General features: G+C 39.9%; 2 protein-coding genes across 10 annotated transcripts in view; one reads left to right on the top strand and one right to left on the bottom strand.

Annotated features, from left to right (window-relative positions):
- CCDC191 (coiled-coil domain containing 191) overlaps positions 1 to 15,419 on the bottom strand; it is a 95,552-nt gene extending 80,133 nt beyond the window's left edge. For 2 of the 9 annotated variants that reach the window (XM_047791980.1, XM_047792016.1), the window contains exons 1-4: positions 15,251 to 15,413; positions 13,238 to 13,276; positions 6,180 to 6,321; positions 2,223 to 2,366 (exon numbers count right to left, since the gene is read on the bottom strand). In XM_047791980.1, the coding sequence (XP_047647936.1) occupies positions 2,223 to 2,366; positions 6,180 to 6,321; positions 13,238 to 13,276; positions 15,251 to 15,343 (418 nt within the window). In that variant the 5' untranslated portion in view covers positions 15,344 to 15,413. Of the gene's footprint in view, positions 1 to 2,222; positions 2,367 to 5,621; positions 5,755 to 6,179; positions 6,322 to 13,237; positions 13,277 to 15,250 lie in introns of those variants that run through there. The other 7 variants (XM_047792050.1, XM_047791999.1, XM_047791988.1 and 4 more) reach the window with 7 other exon arrangements.
- A 124-nt stretch (positions 15,420 to 15,543) lies between these two features.
- The window catches only part of QTRT2 (queuine tRNA-ribosyltransferase accessory subunit 2), a 28,368-nt gene continuing 26,043 nt past the window's right edge, over positions 15,544 to 17,868 (top strand). The window contains exon 1 of the mRNA XM_047792063.1: positions 15,544 to 15,746. The gene's annotated coding sequence lies outside the window, so the exon portion shown is untranslated. The remainder of the gene's footprint in view (positions 15,747 to 17,868) is intronic.

Raw genomic sequence — 17,868 nt, 5'->3', positions numbered from 1 at the left:
GTGAAGCAAGGATATTTTTCTTGCTGATGTTCTGTTTAGTTCCAGACATTATTGAAAATGGGGTATTGAAGTCTACAACTGTTGTTGAATTATCTATTATCTATTTCTTCCTTCAGTTTTGTCAGTTTACGCTTCATGTATTTTTGAGCTCTTTTGTTAGGTGTATACATGTTTATACTTGTTTTCTTGATGGATTGACCCTTTTATTATTATAGAATACCCTTCTTTGTCTTGAGTAACAACTTTTTATCTTAAAGTCTATTATTTTTCTAATGCTAGTAAGCTGCTTTCACTCTCTTTTGGTTACTGTTTGCATGGTACATCATCTTCCATCCTTTTACTTTCAACCTGCTTGTGTCTTTGAATCTAGATTGTGTCCCTTTTTGACAGCATAGAGATAGGCCATATTTTTAAGTTAATTCTGCCAGTCTCTATCTTTTGATTGGAACATTTAATCCACTTTTATGTAATGTAATTCCTGACAAGGTAGGATTTACACCTGTCATTTGCTACTTGTTTTCTATACATCTCATACAAATGCCTTTTGTCAGATTGAAGAATTTACCTTCTACTACTAGCTTGCTGAGTTTTAATCAGAAATGGATGCTATATTTTGCCAAGTTTTCTTTCTTGACAAAATATGAGATATTCATATATTAATTGATAATTTTGATAACATCCTTTTTTAATGGCTAGGTAATATTTTTGTTCAATGTTTTGATCCAAAAAACCAAAAACTCTACAAGCATAAGATGAATGAGGCCTGTAAGATATTAGATAACATATCTAAGAGCTATAACTAGAGCTATTAGCCCATATAAAAGAAAGTAGAAGTTTCATTATATTTTGGATATGCTACAGAATAAATATTAAATACTGAAATGTCTCACTTTAAAAACAACCTCACTAAACTAGAAAATATCCAAAAGGTGACAACCAGCATATCTAGAAACAAATGTGATATAAAGAACCATTGAGGGTACTAGTGCTATTTAATCTAGGAACACTGACATATATGAAGGATCAGACATGATTACAACTCCACAAAAAGCACAAACACTGTTCTTGAGAGAGAGAGAATATGATGTTTTTCATAGCACTAAAGCATGAAAATCCTAATTCTCCTAAGAGAGAATTTATGAAGATTAGAGCCTCACAGCAGCTGAATGGGCCCCTCCCAGAGTGCAGGCTCCTTAGCCTGGAAGGCATTCAGGCAGAGGTTATATCACCTTATGTTAGGGATATTCTAAAAGAATATCTATCTGAGGGAGTAAAGAAGGTAGATCAGATTAGGTGATTTTTGAGGATTCCCCTAACTGTAAGAGCCAACGACTTTGTGATTCCAAAGCTGGGGGTTGTGTAGAGTCCTAAGCAAGGGGAATGCTGCCAAATGAGTGCAGCAGTGGTGTCTTTGAGTCATGGAGAGCTGCCGCCACCATTGCTACACTTACCTAAAATGCTCAGGTCAAAAATCCTATGATCTTTGGATAGCCTCACAAGTTGGCTATTTAACTTGTCTGACACTAGCTCTGTGTACAAGTAATAACTCCCCTTATAAAGATAAATGAAGCATTCTGTAAATATAGAATGATATATCAATGTTTAAATAGAGTAAAATATTTAAACAGTCATCAAAGTAAATCATCATCCAACAATATATGGGGAGAAGCACTCAAACAGCATTAATTGCCATCATAGTCACAAAGAGAATTACAAATAATAGAAAATTTAATTTTAAAAGAACACCACAAATTTACTGAGGATATAAATAAGCATATATATATATGTATATATATATATACATACACATATATATATATTTTTTGCTTTTTTAGGGCTGCACCCACAGCATATGGAGGTTCCCAGGCTAGGGGTCTAATTGGAGCTACAGCCAACCTACACCACAGCCACAGCAACACGGGATCTGAGCCACGTCTGCGACCTACACCACAGCTCACGGCAATGCCGGATCCTTAATCCACTGAGAAAAGCCAGGGATCGAACCTACTTCCTCATAGATACAAGTCGGATTTGTTTCCTCTGCACCACGACGGGAACTCCTAGATAAGTAATTTAAACTGAATCAAGAAAAATTAAAGCCAATTATAAAACTAAGCAAGACACAGGAAAGTCAAATAATATATCATTTCTTACTCAAAACAATTTAAAAAAACTTCTTGGACACATGCAGTGGATATTAGAACAATCAGTTAAGTTCTTACCATCAAACTTGTCATATTTCAAATGCCCATTAAATTCTGGGAAAGGAGGGCTGCTCAATTCAGTGTCTTCAGCATCACCTTCCCCATCGCTTGCTAGTTCTTGCTTAAGTTTGGTATCTAACCAGTCATTGACCAACTCCTGAGCTATCAAAAATATAAAAACATCTTTTTAAATATTTCAGAGACTTTCTTCATTTGCTATTTTCATTCATTCATTAAATGTTAACTGAGCATCATCTATCATGTGTCAAGTACTGTTCTAGATGTTGGGAATACAGTAGTGAACAAAACAGGAAAAATAAGACCTACCACCATGAAGCTTACATTCTTGGGAAAGAGAGACAATGATCAAGTCAGTCAGAAAAAGAGAGCAGGGGAAAGAGAAATGGTGTATAAGAAATGGAAGACGGGTGTCAATAGTTTTAAATTAACTGGGTGGTCAAAGGAGGCCTCACTGAGAAGATATTTGAGCAAAGAAGTGAAGGAAGTGAGGGAGTGGGAGCATATGGCTGTGCAGAGAGACAATAAATGCAAAGGCCTTAAGGTAGGAGTGTCTAGTGTATTGGACACTTTACAGCATGAAAGCATGTGGCTGGAGGAAAAAGTGAAGGGAAAATAGTTGGAGATGAGGTAGAAGAGGTAATACAGGGATCAGGCTCAGAGCAGTGGTTCTAGATCGGGGTGATCTTGCCCCCCAGTGGACATCTGGCAATATCTGGAGCTCTTTTTGGTTATTACAACTGGGGGACTGTGTAGAGGCCAGGGATGCTGCTAAACATCCTACGATGCACACAACAGCCTCTACAACAAAAATTACCCAGCCCAAAATATCAATAGTGCTGAGGTTGCAAACCCTTTGTTTTTGTTTAGTTTTGATAGCATTTGTTTAGTCTTGATACCATTCTAGGCACTTTGGCTTTTACTCTGAATGTAATAGGAAGCCATGGGAGGTTGTGAACAAAGAGGTGACATATTTTAAGAGCGTCACTCTGACTATCATGTTAAAATGGACTATAGGGGGATGAGTACACAAGCAGGAGGCCCCAAATGGAAGACAAATATCCAGGAGAGAGATGATGATGGCCTGGACCTTAAGTGGAGGTACCAAACACGGTCAGATTCCAGAAAATAATGTTTTGAGGTGTTTTGACATGATTGCAGATGGACTGGATATAGGATGTGGGAGAAAGAAACCTTTAAGTTTTTTGGCATGAGCACTACAAGGTTGGAAGTGCCACTTACTGAGAAAGGGAGGGCCAAAGGAGCAATAGGTTTGGATGGAAGATCAGGAGTTCAGTTTCAAGACAAGTTAGGTTTGAGATGTTTATGAGACATCCAAAGAGGGATGTCAAAAAGCCATTGGCTACATCATCAGGATTTCCAGGGAGAGGTCCAGGCTGAAGAAATAAATGTGGGTGTTGTCAGCATGCAGATGGTACTTAAGGCCGTAGAGGTAGATGAGATCACCAAAGGAGGAAGGTAAATAGAGAGGTGGTTCAAGGACTAAGCCCTAAAGAACTTTAGTGTTCAGGGGTCGAAGAGACAGAGCCCAACAAATAAAGTAGACTAGGAACCACTGAGAGACCACTGAGGTAGGAGGAAAATCAAAGAGTGTGTTATCCTGGAAGCTAAGGTCCATTTAGATTTCTTTCATAGTGACATTCAGAAAATTGTCTTAAATACATAGGTATGAGAGAAGATGTCTTCTTCAGCCTTACCTTCAACATTATCATCCAGTCCTTATGGATAGGGCATGGGGGTTTCAAAGAGAAAAAATATGTTTTGGCATTATCTTTGTCATTGTTATCATCATTATTGCATGGCTCAAAGGGAATGGAGGGTTTCCACGTATTATTTGATGTCAAAAGACATTTAACGTAGATAGGAATGCATGATATGTAAAATGCAGAAAAATGAATCAAAGTGGTAGAAACTAAGTGTAAAAAGTATACGAGCAATAGGTACTACTGGCTTTCAGAGGAGGTAGAGAAAGGGAGCAGATATTTACTGAGTAACTCTATGTACAGTAGTTCAGATATTTACATGTATAATAATTTATGTGTAGAATAATTCAAATCCACTAAATGCTATTTATTAGTAAACAGACGTTTACTATGACGTGCCCCCAAAAGAACAAAGAAAGGGAACATCCCTTGGAGGGTTCAACTGCAGGAACACTTCATGTTGGATCAGAGGCTTGAACCCTCCTTAAAAAGCAGTTTCTTAAAGTATGTTCCCCAGGACACTAGTTCTTACTGAACATCGAAAGATAGTTGATGAGAGGAGAAAAAAAGGATATAAACCTTTGAAAACCATGTTCTATTCATTAGTACTATCTAATGTGGGTCTCTAATTTCTAAGGGTATTAACATGTATTTCAAGATAAAAAGAGTTCAGGTCTAGGAAGCTTGGGAAAGGGGTAAAAAAAAATTTTTTTTAAACTGCAGGACTTCTTGGAAACCTTAAGCGGCTTAAGTGTATTCCTCTTGGTGGGGTGCGAGAAGGGGTGGGTTAAGACATAGCTTTGCCAATTTCTGAAATAATCTCCTTCCTCCATTTCCAGTACCAGCAACCACTCCAGACCAAATGCCTTTATGGTTCACGGAGACCACTGCAAGCGCCTCCCACTGATCTCCCTTTTCCCTCTTTTTCTTCCCTGTGATCCATTTTTCATATATTTAAAAAATTATCCTATTATACCTTTGCTTAAAACCCTTCAATGATGTCTCATCATACTCAGAATAAAGTCTAAATTCTTTCCCCAGGCCTCTAAGGCCTTATGTGACAAGTCTTCTGCTCACTCCTGCAAGCTCATCTTCATTGGGAAGCTCCAGCAACACCAGTATTCCTTAGTTCCTCAATATACCAAGCTTGTACTTTAACTCTTGATGCTACCTTTCCCACTGCCTGGGAAGCTCTTCCTTATCAGAGCTCACCTGACTCCTTCTGGTTTTTTAGGTTCAAACTCAAATGACTTATCACTACCTGATCATTTATTTTCATTTTCTTTATTCCCACCACTCTAGAAAGCATATTCCATGAAAGCAAGGGCTTTGCCTCCTGTTCATAATCTATTCCTCCAATGCCCCAAATAGTACCTGGCACAGAGTAATAATAAATATATATGTTGAATAAGTGAAGAAATAACTGGAACAACTGGAGACAAATAATCCAAATGGAAACTGGCTTCCAGGATATGACACTCTGATTTTCCTCATACCTTAGGGGCCTCTCATTTCTAGTCTTCCTCTTTTTAAAAATCTTTTAAAATGGCTGTATCCACAGCACATGGAAGTTCCTAAGCCAGGGATTAAATAGGAACCATAGGTGTGACCTTTGCCATAGCTGTAGCAACACCAAATCTTTAACCCACAGCACAAGGCCAGAGATCGAACCCACCTGGGCCACAGCAGTCAGATTCTTAACCCACTGAGACACAGCAGGAACTTCCTTTCCAGTCTTCTTTGCTGGTGCCTCCTAATCTCTTCATCCCTAAATGGTGGAGTTCTCTAGGGCACTGGTAACTAAAATACTAAACCAAAAGAGCAAATGCTTTGGGGAAGCAGAGAGGTGAAGTCAGCTTTAGACTCTTCATAAGGAACAAAGTTGATTTATAAACTAGCATTCAAATGATCTGTATGATACTAAATCAAGTGAACAAGCTGCCCTCTGTGCCACAGGATGAATATGTTACACATACTAGTTAACTGTGTTATGTCAAAACTGCCTTTGGATGTGGTTCTATTTCAAGGGACAAAATGGGATTTAAATATAGCCTTACTTGTAATATTGGAGTTAATTCCACAGTAAATTTAGCTTCAGGGAAGTAGAAACAAATGAAAATTAAGAACAACAGAGGAAATCCTTTCATTCTGTACTTTGAAATATGACTTATGATTTAGTAAGCTGTACTCCAAAGAGCTGTTAACATCACAGCAAAAAAATGTATTCTCTTACCTTCTGCATAAACTTCATCAGGATCCTCTATTTGCTCAGGTGTTTCCAAATCAATGATTTGGCCCCAAGGCCTCCTGGATAAATTTGAATTTCTGGCAGAAAATGCTTTCGAAACTGCAAATTCTGAAGCTTTCTCTACCCTCTTCAACGTGACAGAAAAGAAGAAAAAAAATCCACAAAGATGACAACTACCTTCAGGATACAACTTTCTTCAGGATTAGAGAATTTCTTTCCTATTCAACAATCTGATTTTCAAACAACTACCAAGATACTTTTGTTTCTCCATTTTTATTTATTGTCTTTTTCATTTTTGTCTTTTTGCCTTTTCTAGGGCCGCTCCCGTGGCATATGGAGGTTCCCAGGTTAGGGGTCAAATCGGAGCTGTAGCCACCAGCCTACACCACAGCCACAGAAACGCGGGATCCAAGCCGAGTCTGCAACCTACACCACAGCTCACCGCAACGCCGGATCCTTAACCCACTGAGCGAGAGGCCAAGGACTGAACCCGCAACTCATGGTTCCCAGTCAGATTCATTAACCACTGAGCCACAATGGGAACTCCCACTTCTCCATTTTTAAAGGGACTCTAAGGTTTAAACATTCATCCCACATAATTTTATTCATTAAACACACAATTAATTGCAGTATCTTACCAAGTTTTAACAGGTGTTCACAACGTTTGTATTTGAACAAAAAGTTACTTAAGCTTTAGATAACTTTTGTTTAGTGTATTAGTAATGGGATGCTGGCACCTGGATATTTAATTTTTTAAAATATAGTTTATTGGAGTTCCCGTCGTGGCGCAGTGGTTAACGAATCCAACTAGGAACCATGAGGTTGTGGGTTCAGTCCCTGCCCTTGCTCAGTGGGTTAACGATCCGGCGTTGCCGTGAGCTGTGGTGTAGGTTGCAGACGCGGCTCGGATCCCGCGTTGCTGTGGCTCTGGCGTAGGCCGGTGACTATAGCTCCGATTCGACCCCTAGCCTGGGAACCTCCATATGCCACGGGAGCGGCCCAAGAAATAGCAACAACAACAATAACAACAACAACAACAAAGACAAAAATAAATAAATAAATAAAATATAGTTTATTAATTTTCAGCCACTAGGACTAGCATATGAATGTGAACCAGAGGCCAATAGCTGCATTTCCTCAAATTACTTTCCATTATGTATTAGGAACTTCTCATATCATACATTAGGCAAAATAGAAATTCCATAAACTTGGGATTAACAAAGTCATTAAATTGTGGTAATCCAGAATATTTTTAACTCAATAGTGAGAATCTAGTAAAAAACATAGCCAAATTCACAGGATTGGGGAAAGAACTGGCAGAGGTGGTCAAACTTTTGGCATTTTGGTTCACCTGCACAGTATAAAAACATGTATTTTATAATTAATGCCTCTGACTCCCCTCCTCCTCCCCCCCCCCCACCAAGCCTGCTTTTCTCCACACCTTTTGTGTTCCTGGTCTTCCAACTCAGGTAGTTACAACTCTATTCTTTCAGTTCCTCAGGAGGAACCCCGGAGGCCTTCTTGAATCCACTCTCTCTGCTACCCCATATATAACCTCCCAGGAAATCTGTGACTCTAATTTCAAAATACATCCAGAAGCTGACCCCTTTTTGTCACCTCTATTACTTTCACCCTGGCAATAGAGGCACACCGTTTCCTGATAGGTTTCCTGGAATAGCCTCGGACCTCAGCAGCCAGAGAAACCCCTTTTTAGCTCCACTCAAACTTTTTCAATGGTTCCCTATCTTACTCAGAACAAAAGTCCAACTCTTTTCAACGTGCTTCACGGTCCTGCCCCATCAGGCCCTCTGAGAGCCCCCTAACCTCACCTGCTGCTCTGCCCACTTCAGCCACACTGACTCCCTTGCTCATTCCTCCTTAAACATGCCAACCGTGGTCACACCTCAGCCCTCTGAGCTTTCTTCCCCCCTGCTGACGGTTATCCCCAGGATGGCCATACTGCTTTTCCCTCACCTCCTTAAGTCTTTACTCAAATGTCACCTTTGTGGTAAGGCCTGCTCTGGTTATCATCTACGGAACTGTAACCTCCCTCCTTCTGGCTCTCCCTGTTCCCCTCCTTGGCTCTGACTTGCTCTATAGCACTTAGGACCTTATAACATATTTTATCATTTTTTGTCTTCCCTAAATAGAACATAAGCAGGGATTTTTGTCTTCTTCATGAGTGAAGCCCCTTGTACCTAGAACATTGCTTTGTATATAACAGCTGCCCCAGAAGTGTTTGTTAAAGAATGAATATGCAAAAGGTTTATTCAAAAGAGCAGCACTTCCCCATAGATTAAACTGTTGTCTGCCCTACTTTGAAAATGAATTTTTCCTCTTGCCCTTTGTGGAAGACAGGTAGTACAACTGTCAAAACTTGCCATAGGTTTTACCTTTTAAACTCTCAAGGGTTTCAAATATTAAGCTTGAATTAGACAGAAGCAGAGGAATAAAGCTGCAAAGTCAAGCATAACTTGAAAGAGATGTAGAAAATATTGAACATATGGCAAAAGATATAAATCAGAAGAAAAAATGATCTAATCAAAGCTAGAGTCAAGAAAACATCATTCACTCTTTATGAGGTCACTCAGATGTTCTCACATATCATCCCTCTCAGCCTCTGATGTGCCCAAATCTATGTTGGTGGTGTATACCCTTTATTAGATGGGCACAATATGCTTGCTACATAGTCCTTCCATTTAAGGTTCTTAAACTCTAAGGCAGAAAGATGTATTTCACATATATTGTATATGTTTGTGTACATAGATATATAGATACATTTGCAAATATTATACAAATAAATCTACCAATTCAGATTTTTTAAATCAACAGCCACAAAACAACTACAACAAGAACAAAATTATAGATGCAGCTCCTCGGGCTATGGGTGAAGGAATAACTTCATATGGCACGTCATCTCACCTGAGTGGGAATTTGTGTTGATTCTTAACAGAAGTGAGCTTGGAGACAGGAGAAGGAAGACCAATTTGGGTACTAAAGAAGGACAGAGGCTGGTACAGACAAGTCAGTGAGTAAAGAGTAATGATTGCTTGGCTCTAACAAGGCAAGTGTTTGGGCTATCACTTAAAATGAAAATTTTGGGGAAAAAAATCCTAGATGAAAGTAAGGATTAGAAATACTCTCTGTATTTCCTTGTTTTAAAACATTACATCCTTACCATTTTTTTTTTCCAATTTAAAAACATAAGAGATAGGAGAGGTCTCATGTGTCTATTTAACAACTTATTCTTTAAACAACTTGACTGAAGGTTAGCTCTGTTCCAGGACTGTGGACAGGGGAAAACAAAACCAAAAGCTTCTGTTCTCAAAGAGTCCACTTTAGTTTTGGTTTCATATGCGCTGTGTGTAATAAATACAAGAACAGTCTTAAAGCAATATATGGTGATTAAAAAAACTGAACACCTTGAGAAGTTTATTACTTGGAGCTCCCTGGTGGCCTAGCAGTTAAGGATCTGGTGCTGTCACTGCTGTGGCGAGGGTTCAGTCCCTGGCCCAAGAACTTCTTGCCGTGGGTGCAACCAGAAAAAAAGTTTATTCCTCAGTAACTATGTTATATGTGAGTATTTAATTTGTAAAGGAGCTATCTCAGTGATTCCTGTGATCTTATAAATGCTTAATATGCACTCCTCATGTCCTAGAGTACACACCAATTCCATTATCCACTAACAACCCTTTGAAGTCTATGTCCATTGATGCAGAAACACCAGCTACAACAAACTCCTTCATTTCCTCAAGGCAAGCAGGTACAAACACAACTTTCTCAACACATCCTCATGCACAAACTGAATGTTGTACACAATAGTTTTGTGAGTGATATAGTTTTTCAAAGTGCCCAATTCTTTCTTAATCACTCTGTATACTAGAAAATGCTTGATGCTTTATCTGTGTGTATGAATGCCAAAGTAATTACAAGGAAAAGTGTATTAGAAGATGGATTAGGTGGCTGAGGTGGATGAGGGTAGTTGTTCACTGAGAGGGGCATCTCAAGTTGGGCTATAAGGGAAGGATATGGGTTAGCCTCCTAGAGAGGAAGGGTATTCCAGGCTGGGGATCAGCATGAATCAAAGCAAAAGAAAGACTTATCTGACAGAGGGGAAAGAGACTGGCCTGACAGGAATATCAGTAAAAGGAGTATAACAGGCACATTGATATTACAGGTAGATTGACAGAGGGCCTTAAATCCCCATCTGGAATTTATGGAATTTCATCCAATGGCACACATAATCACTGATTCAAGAGTGGAGAACTGACACAATGGAAGTGTTTAGAAAGCTCAAAGTAGCAGAATAGACTGGAGTAAGAAGATGTGTCACTCTATCAAGTCAGGATGAGGATGAATTATAAATTGTGATGAATGGTTGCATTTGAGCATCCTGTCCCAGGATTCATAAGTTCTACTAAGCACCTGCCTCATTCTAAGTGACTTCAACAACCCTGAGGATGATTCACCAACATTTCAGCCTCAAGGTTTGCTTGATCTCTTGTATGCCAACAGCATTCCCCTCGACTACATTTCAGCAACCCACTGACATGGTCATCCCGAACCATTTTACACAAGATTTTCCATTGTTCAAACCAAATGCTGATAACCCCCTCTCCAACATCAACCTCCTATGCATCTCCGTTTTTGGCTCCTCCTAATTCATACACTGTTGTTGCACCTGACCACATCCTCCAGTCACCATATGCTTCCTCCCTCTCCCAACCTATGAGTCTTCACAGGGTCCCCTCCCTTTCCTACTCTATGTGGATATTCAGCTACTATCTTACATAAGTGTCAAATCTCTTACTTTTTGCTTCTCCAATGAAAACCTTCAAGTCTGCATCAATCTGATCTACTAATTCCTGGGATCACAAAAAAACTATGGTCACCTGCTTTAGCCAAGTCCCCAATTCCATTGGGTGATCTTCCTTTTCTGTCCTGAAGAAAGCCCTTTCTCAACCTTCACCATGTTCCTTAACCTTTCCATATATGCCCCCCTCTTCCATTTTGAGAAGGTGGTCCACTCAAGTGGATTGGGAAGTCTTAGGTCTAGAGGTTGTAACTATTTAGGGTACATCAGAGTTGGGATATATTCGGGAACAAAATTGGACAAGAAGAGAGAGAAGTGAACAGAGTGGTGGTAAGGAAGCAAGAGATAACAGTGTCACAAACAGATAATGGTGGAGAGGATTTCTACAATAAAAAAGTGATAACTGTATCAAACAACTGAGGACAAAGAAGAGACCACTAGATTTTGTCAGGAAGTCATTTATGACAAAATAGTTTGAGGGCAAAGAAGTGACCACTAGATTTTGCAAAGAAGTCATTTATGACAACTTCCTTTGGGAGATAAGAAATAAACACCAAAGGAAAATAACTGCAGACATGAGAGGATAATAAATACAGAAAGGCAAGGAGTCCAGGCTGTACATCCAAAAACAATGGAAAAGAAAAAGAAATAGTATGGCAATGAGAACAGACTACGGGATGAAATGAGGACTTACCGATTTTTTTCAAGACAGGAGATTTGAGAGTATAATGGAGAAAGAGCTACTGCAGAGCAGAGTGATAAAAGAAATGATAAAGATCTAACCAAATCAAGCTGGCTGACAACTGCATGAAAGAGGAAAATGATGCAGACAAATCTGAGCAGAATTTTACCCTTCTGTTTTACTTAATCCTTCCCTCTGGAAAAACAGATTAAATGAAGGTACAATTAAGCACTGCAGGGGCTTCGCACTGTGACTTTCAACACTGACACACAAGTTGAGCCTAATGGAGGCTGAGGAGTGGGCTTCCCAGATGCTAGCCTCCATCACTTGGACTCACTTCATTGTCTTCTAAGTCAGACCTCTGCAGGAACCAGAAAGCTTCTGTGACCCATCCAAACAAGCACCCTCCTACCCTGCACCATGAGCTTCCATTATATCCTTAACTCTCCCAACAGTTCTGAGTAAGTTGTTTAGCTCTCAGTGGACTATAAACTCTGGGAAGGCAGAAACTGTACCTGCCCTGTGCACTGTATTATCTCCAGTGCCCTAGTACTTAGTGGGAAATTAGTAAATACTGGCTGGATGAAAAAATGGTTAATAATGATTATATCTAGCCTAGGTTCCATCTGGCCTGGTGCTCATAACACCTGTCAATTTAGATAAGTAATAGCTCTTCGAAATACTACCAGGCAGAAGGGTATTTTCTCAGGAAAATACATTTTGAAACATGGTGCACAAATGAGTTGAGTATGGCAAATTGCCAAAATGATACTCGGTGGCACATACCTAAAGTGGTTTAACAGTACTCTCAATGTAAATGGTACTTGGACTCAAAAATATGTATCTCAGCCCCGAAGAGGCCTCAGTGGTTATCTAACCCAATCCCTCCCTCATTAAATGCTCAAATATACTCCTCATCACTCCTAACATTAAGTGAGCATTTAAAATCTACTCAAGGAATTCCCTTGTGGCTCACTGGGTTAAAGATCTAGTGTTGTCACTGCTGTGCCTCTGGTTACAGCTGTGGTATGCATTTGATTCCAGGCCCAGGGACTTCTACAGGCCAAGATCGTGGCCAACAATAAATAAAACAACATAAAATAAAGTCTACTTGAATACCAGCAGTGATAGAAAACACATCTCTTTATAACAATGGCCAATCCATTTGTGGATTGCTCTCATCATTAGAAGATTCTTACTTGTGATGTGTGCACAGCTTTTACCTACTGTATTGGTCCTGCAGATCAATGTAACTACAGGAAAGTCTTTCTAATCAGCTGAGGAAGGCCATAACCCTGAGACTTCTCCCCTCCTTTCTTAGTCCTTTTCAGGTGATCCTAATGGTCCATACCTGTTGTTAGTGAAGTTTTCATGAGAAATTCATGAAAAAAAATACTAGAGTATAAAACTAAGGCTATATATATATATAGTCACATGGGAATGAAAATAGCAAAATATATGCAAAATGGATACCTATTAGTATTCTATGCCATCTGACTATGTGCAACTCTTAATTCTCTTTCTATCTTAATCATGAAATATCCTTACCTTAATCCAGTGTTCCATATTGTCAGGGTCAAACATAGGCTGTAGGTAATACATACAGAATATTAGTAGACAGCAATATATTTATCAGCCTTGCTATTTTAATGTCATTCTCATTAAAACATATGGACAAGTATCCTTAGTCTTTCCCTAAAGCATCTTATTAGAAAGCTCAGCAACAAAAGAACACGGAATGCCAGCAGGAGGAAGAAACATGAAGCCTTTTCAGGAACATACTCTGTTTTTTAATCTCTTACCTAGGCCCATCTCCAGATTCTGATTTAATTGGTCTGGGCTACGGCCCATGTGGCAGTATTTGTTGAAAGCTCCCCAGGGTTAAGATCAAAATGCCACATATAATATTCCTTATAAAAATCTAAACAAGCACTGATTAAATTAACCTGATTATTCAAGTGTTATGGAAGCAAATCTGCTTGGAGAAGGTATGCACTTCTCCTCAGGCCCATCTTTTCAGGAGCAGGGAGGGGGAGGGGGCTGAGGGTAGAGGGAGGGATAACCAATCTTCCACTGTTTAATAAATCAGTAAAGAGGCAGAAATCACATAAATTTCTACCCAGGCCAATCAGATATTCATCTTAAATTAGACATCAGACCAACAGAACACCGCCTTTCTTCACTCTCTTAACCCTCAGAAGTTTGCAGAATTCCCTCTGTTAGTCACTTAACAAACAGAAGTATTTACTTTGCTAACAATTCAGGAGGGTTTTTAAAGAAGGGAATAACTAGCATACTGACACATGGGGAGGGAAAGGTATAATACTCTTTCACTTACATAACACTTCCCCTTCAAAGGACCTTACAGATAACTAATTAATGCACCTGTACTGCTGAATAATTTTGCCGCTGCAACAAATAAACAGCTGATCCTATTAAAACACAACTGACCTTCAAGGAGCTCTAGTGTTTTTATCTTTCCTCTAGGTAGTAACAATGAGCACTAGCAACATAAATCTTTCCTTTTGGGGTCCCCAAAATTGTCCTCAGTTTTTAACCTTTCATCAAGTTTATATCTATAACCTATTTTGGATCCAATCCATTACAGAACTGGTACAAGAGCAGAGGGTTTCCAACTCTCTCTAATGCTCCATTCTGCACCCTCCAGTATCCGGGGCAAAATATTCACCAAGTGGAATATATCCAGTGCTTTATTTAATTGGTATATTTAGAATAAACCAGCAAGCACTATTGCCTAGGGGGCTCAGAAAGGCCACATGTCTATAAGATATATTTTTAAGAAAGTGTAACTGATCGGTGAAAACAGCTGTGAAGCCACTCCGTTTGGCACTTCCATTTACATTTAAAGCATTTATTTTTGTGACGGTTAAAAAGGTAGTCTGTGGAAAGCACATACCCTGTGACTGTGACTTTGCACATGTCATTTACACGTTTCAAGTTAAGTGGGGTTATTAGTTGGATGAAAATACATCAAAGGGGGTGACATATAAAATAGGATCTGTTTTTTGATTGTTGCTTGAATTTAGAGATTTTCAAGTGATACATTCAATAACCACTTGCATTCCTGAGTTCATCATAGCTACTCTGTGTAAACCTAGAAGGGGAGGGATATGACAGAGAGGACTTAAGGTGAAGATCTTATCCCTTCAAAAAAGAACAATTTCCTACGACTTGCAAAACATAGGAGGCGGAAATGTAACCTTGAGGGAACTTCCCTAAAACCTGGAGCGGTGGGGAGAGGGAATGGTTCTCGAATTCTCTTCAGCAGGATGGGCACAACTGGGACTCCATGTTTTTTGGGAAAACCGTTTAGATGGAAAAAGTTTTTCCAAGACGCTGCCTACCCAAGTCGTAAGGTACCCGAACCCCAAAGTTTGTGGGCCCCCTTCACTTAGGACATTACTGGCTGGGTCGGTCATGGCGGGGACGGGCCAAGTAAGGATGCCCCTTAGGGAAGAAGAACGAAGCGCAGATGCGGTTTCAGGGCGGGTTCCCGCCTCCCCTCCCCGTCTCCAAGAGCTCCCGATACAGACAGATCACCTTGGTGGGACTCGGCTTCCTTGTAAACTGTTTCCAGCGATTCAGCCCCGTCCCCTTCTTTGAAGAGGACCTTTCCTGGGGCGTCAGCAGCATTTCCCAGGTTCAGGCCCGGACTTGAGCCAAAGCTGCAACAAACGCTCCTTAACTTAGGTTGCTTCCAGGTCTCTCTGGGAGTTGTAGTTCCTCAGCCCACAAAGAAGGCAAGTGTGGGGCGCCGCCGAACCACCACTCCCATGAGGCTTTGCGCTGGGGGAAATGAGTCTGCTCAGGTACCCATGGCAACGGCAGCGGTCCCTAGGCCTTCCAGTCACAGGAGCTCGCTTTGCTGTTACCGTTGCCTTTTCCTGGCGCTCTGTGATGACGCAATGCCCCTTGATTGGCTCTGCCTCGGAGGCGGTGGTTTAGGGGGCCGAGAATTCTGCAAGCCGGACACGTGGTAGCCAACCGCGAGGAGTTGTGGGGAGTTTCCACCCTAGAAAAGTTGGGCGGTTTGCAGGTAAGTGCCCTCTTTCCTTGTTGGTGTCGGGGATGCTACGAGTGAGTAGGGCTGAAACGAGAGTGTCACGTCTCGCCCAGACTCTTCCTGGTTGTGTTGCTGTAACAGTGATTGTAGTCCCGCCATGTCTCTTTCATTTTTCGGGGGTCTTCTGGTTGATCCTAGCTTCTGTAAGTCCAGATTCTCCCAAATCGTGTGAGCTTCACCGCTTCTATGAGAGAAAACTGTCTTCTTTCTACTGACCTCTGCTCAAGGGTCAAATTCTCATGTAGAAGTTTTTTCTACACTGCCCAGGATCTTGGGAGCGTTGGACTGAACTCAGATACCTGAGCTAAGTGCCTCTTGAGGTCTGGTACTCGGAAATGCCCAATGGAGTGAAGATAAATCTATCGTTATTGGCTGAGCCTCCAGGGACAGTCTATGCTGGGATAAGCGGGTTCATAAGGCAAAGTAGAGATTTAGAGCTGGAGCTTTGGGCCTAACTACTTTGTAGTTGTATGACTTTAGGCAGCTTGTTTAATAACTCTTGGATCCTAGATTTTTTCATCCGCAAAATGGGAGCTATACTACCTAAATCATTAGGGTGTGGTAACCATTTAAAAATCAGTCAGAAATCAGAACTCTGCCAGAACATGTAAACTGAAGTAGACGAGATTTGTGAAAAAGATCTGTGAGGGAATCTGTGTCCTCAGACTATTACAACAATCATGAGTCCTGCTTGAGTATTCATCAGAAGCCTTATGGATGATTAAACTGTGTTACATCAAAACTGTCCAGTATCATGAAATAGTTATTTTAAAAGGGTAGGTTAAGCTTTGTATCTCTTCTTTAGGAAAAATATCCATTGTGAATTCCCAAGAGAAAAGTGAATTGCAGAAAAGTGCTTACAGTATAGTATGTTTGCATTTTTCATTGAAGAACATCCTTTCTCATATACAAGTATATTTAAATATTTGTGTTACTATAAGAGAAGGGTTGTACAGGCTGGGAGGGTGGATAGATGCAGAGAAGTGAGATGGGGGAAATATGAACCATAATAACAATATAGCAAAATGGAAAACATAATTAAAATTGTATCTTAACATTACATTTAATATGTAGAGGGTTGCATATATTTTTGGACAAGATGGGATTTCTAATAGACTACCAGCCTGTTAGATTACAGCCTCTAAAGCCAGACTTCTATGATTTAAGTCCTGGCTCTTCCACTTTGTAAATGGTGGCTTTTTTTAGCCTCAGTCTCCTCATCTATAAAGGCACATAATGATAACCTCTGCCTTAGGTTGACATGACAGTAAGCATTAGAGGAGTTAATATGTGAAGAACAATACCTGATACATAGTAAACACCCAATAAATGTTGTTACTGTTGTTGTGTCTTTAAATAGGTGAAACTAACTTAACTTGTTTTGTGATGGCTGACATATTTGGACTTCCATTTTATTTTGTATTTTCTATTTTTTATGTGCTTTTGGTCTCTTTTCCTCTTTCTTGCCCTTAAGAATTAACCAGTTTTTCTTATCCTTCTGTGCCCCTCCCCATCGGGTTTGGGAATGATCCATTGTCAGTAATCTTTCAGTGGTTACTTAAAAGTTTTTAACACACATACTTAAAGCTTAAAGTACTCATGAACTCTCTCCTCCTCCCAAATAGTGTAAGGATTTTAGAATGCTCTACCACTGAATGAATAGTCTCCTCTTTATCTTTTGTTACTGATGTCTAGAATTTTAGAGTTCCTCTTTTCTGTAAGTCTTTCTTAGTCGGCTTAGTGCACTGTATTGTTTATAAGTCCTTCAGTTTTTTGTATTCATATACACAGTGTAGAGTATGTAATTGTGTGTGCATATTTATAAATATATGTATATAATTTTTCTTTCACAAAGAACATGTTCACCTAAGCATATACAGTTTTTCTTTCAGAAACAATGTGTTCACCTAAGCTTGCTTTTTTTTTCCTTAGCATATTGTGGTCTTTCCATGATACTCTACAGAGAATTCATTAAGAAACATTTTAAAATCCCTTCTCTCCTAAGAGAATGGAGAGCAGGGGAAAAATATGTGGCACTGGAGGTAAGACATGTTTGGTGCTGCTACAGGTGCAGGGAATCCTTGTTAGTCCTTGT

The sequence above is a fragment of the Phacochoerus africanus genome, chromosome 1 (genome assembly GCF_016906955.1).
Source record: "Phacochoerus africanus isolate WHEZ1 chromosome 1, ROS_Pafr_v1, whole genome shotgun sequence".
NCBI lineage: Eukaryota > Metazoa > Chordata > Mammalia > Artiodactyla > Suidae > Phacochoerus > Phacochoerus africanus.
This window is presented reverse-complemented; position numbering and strand designations above follow the sequence as displayed.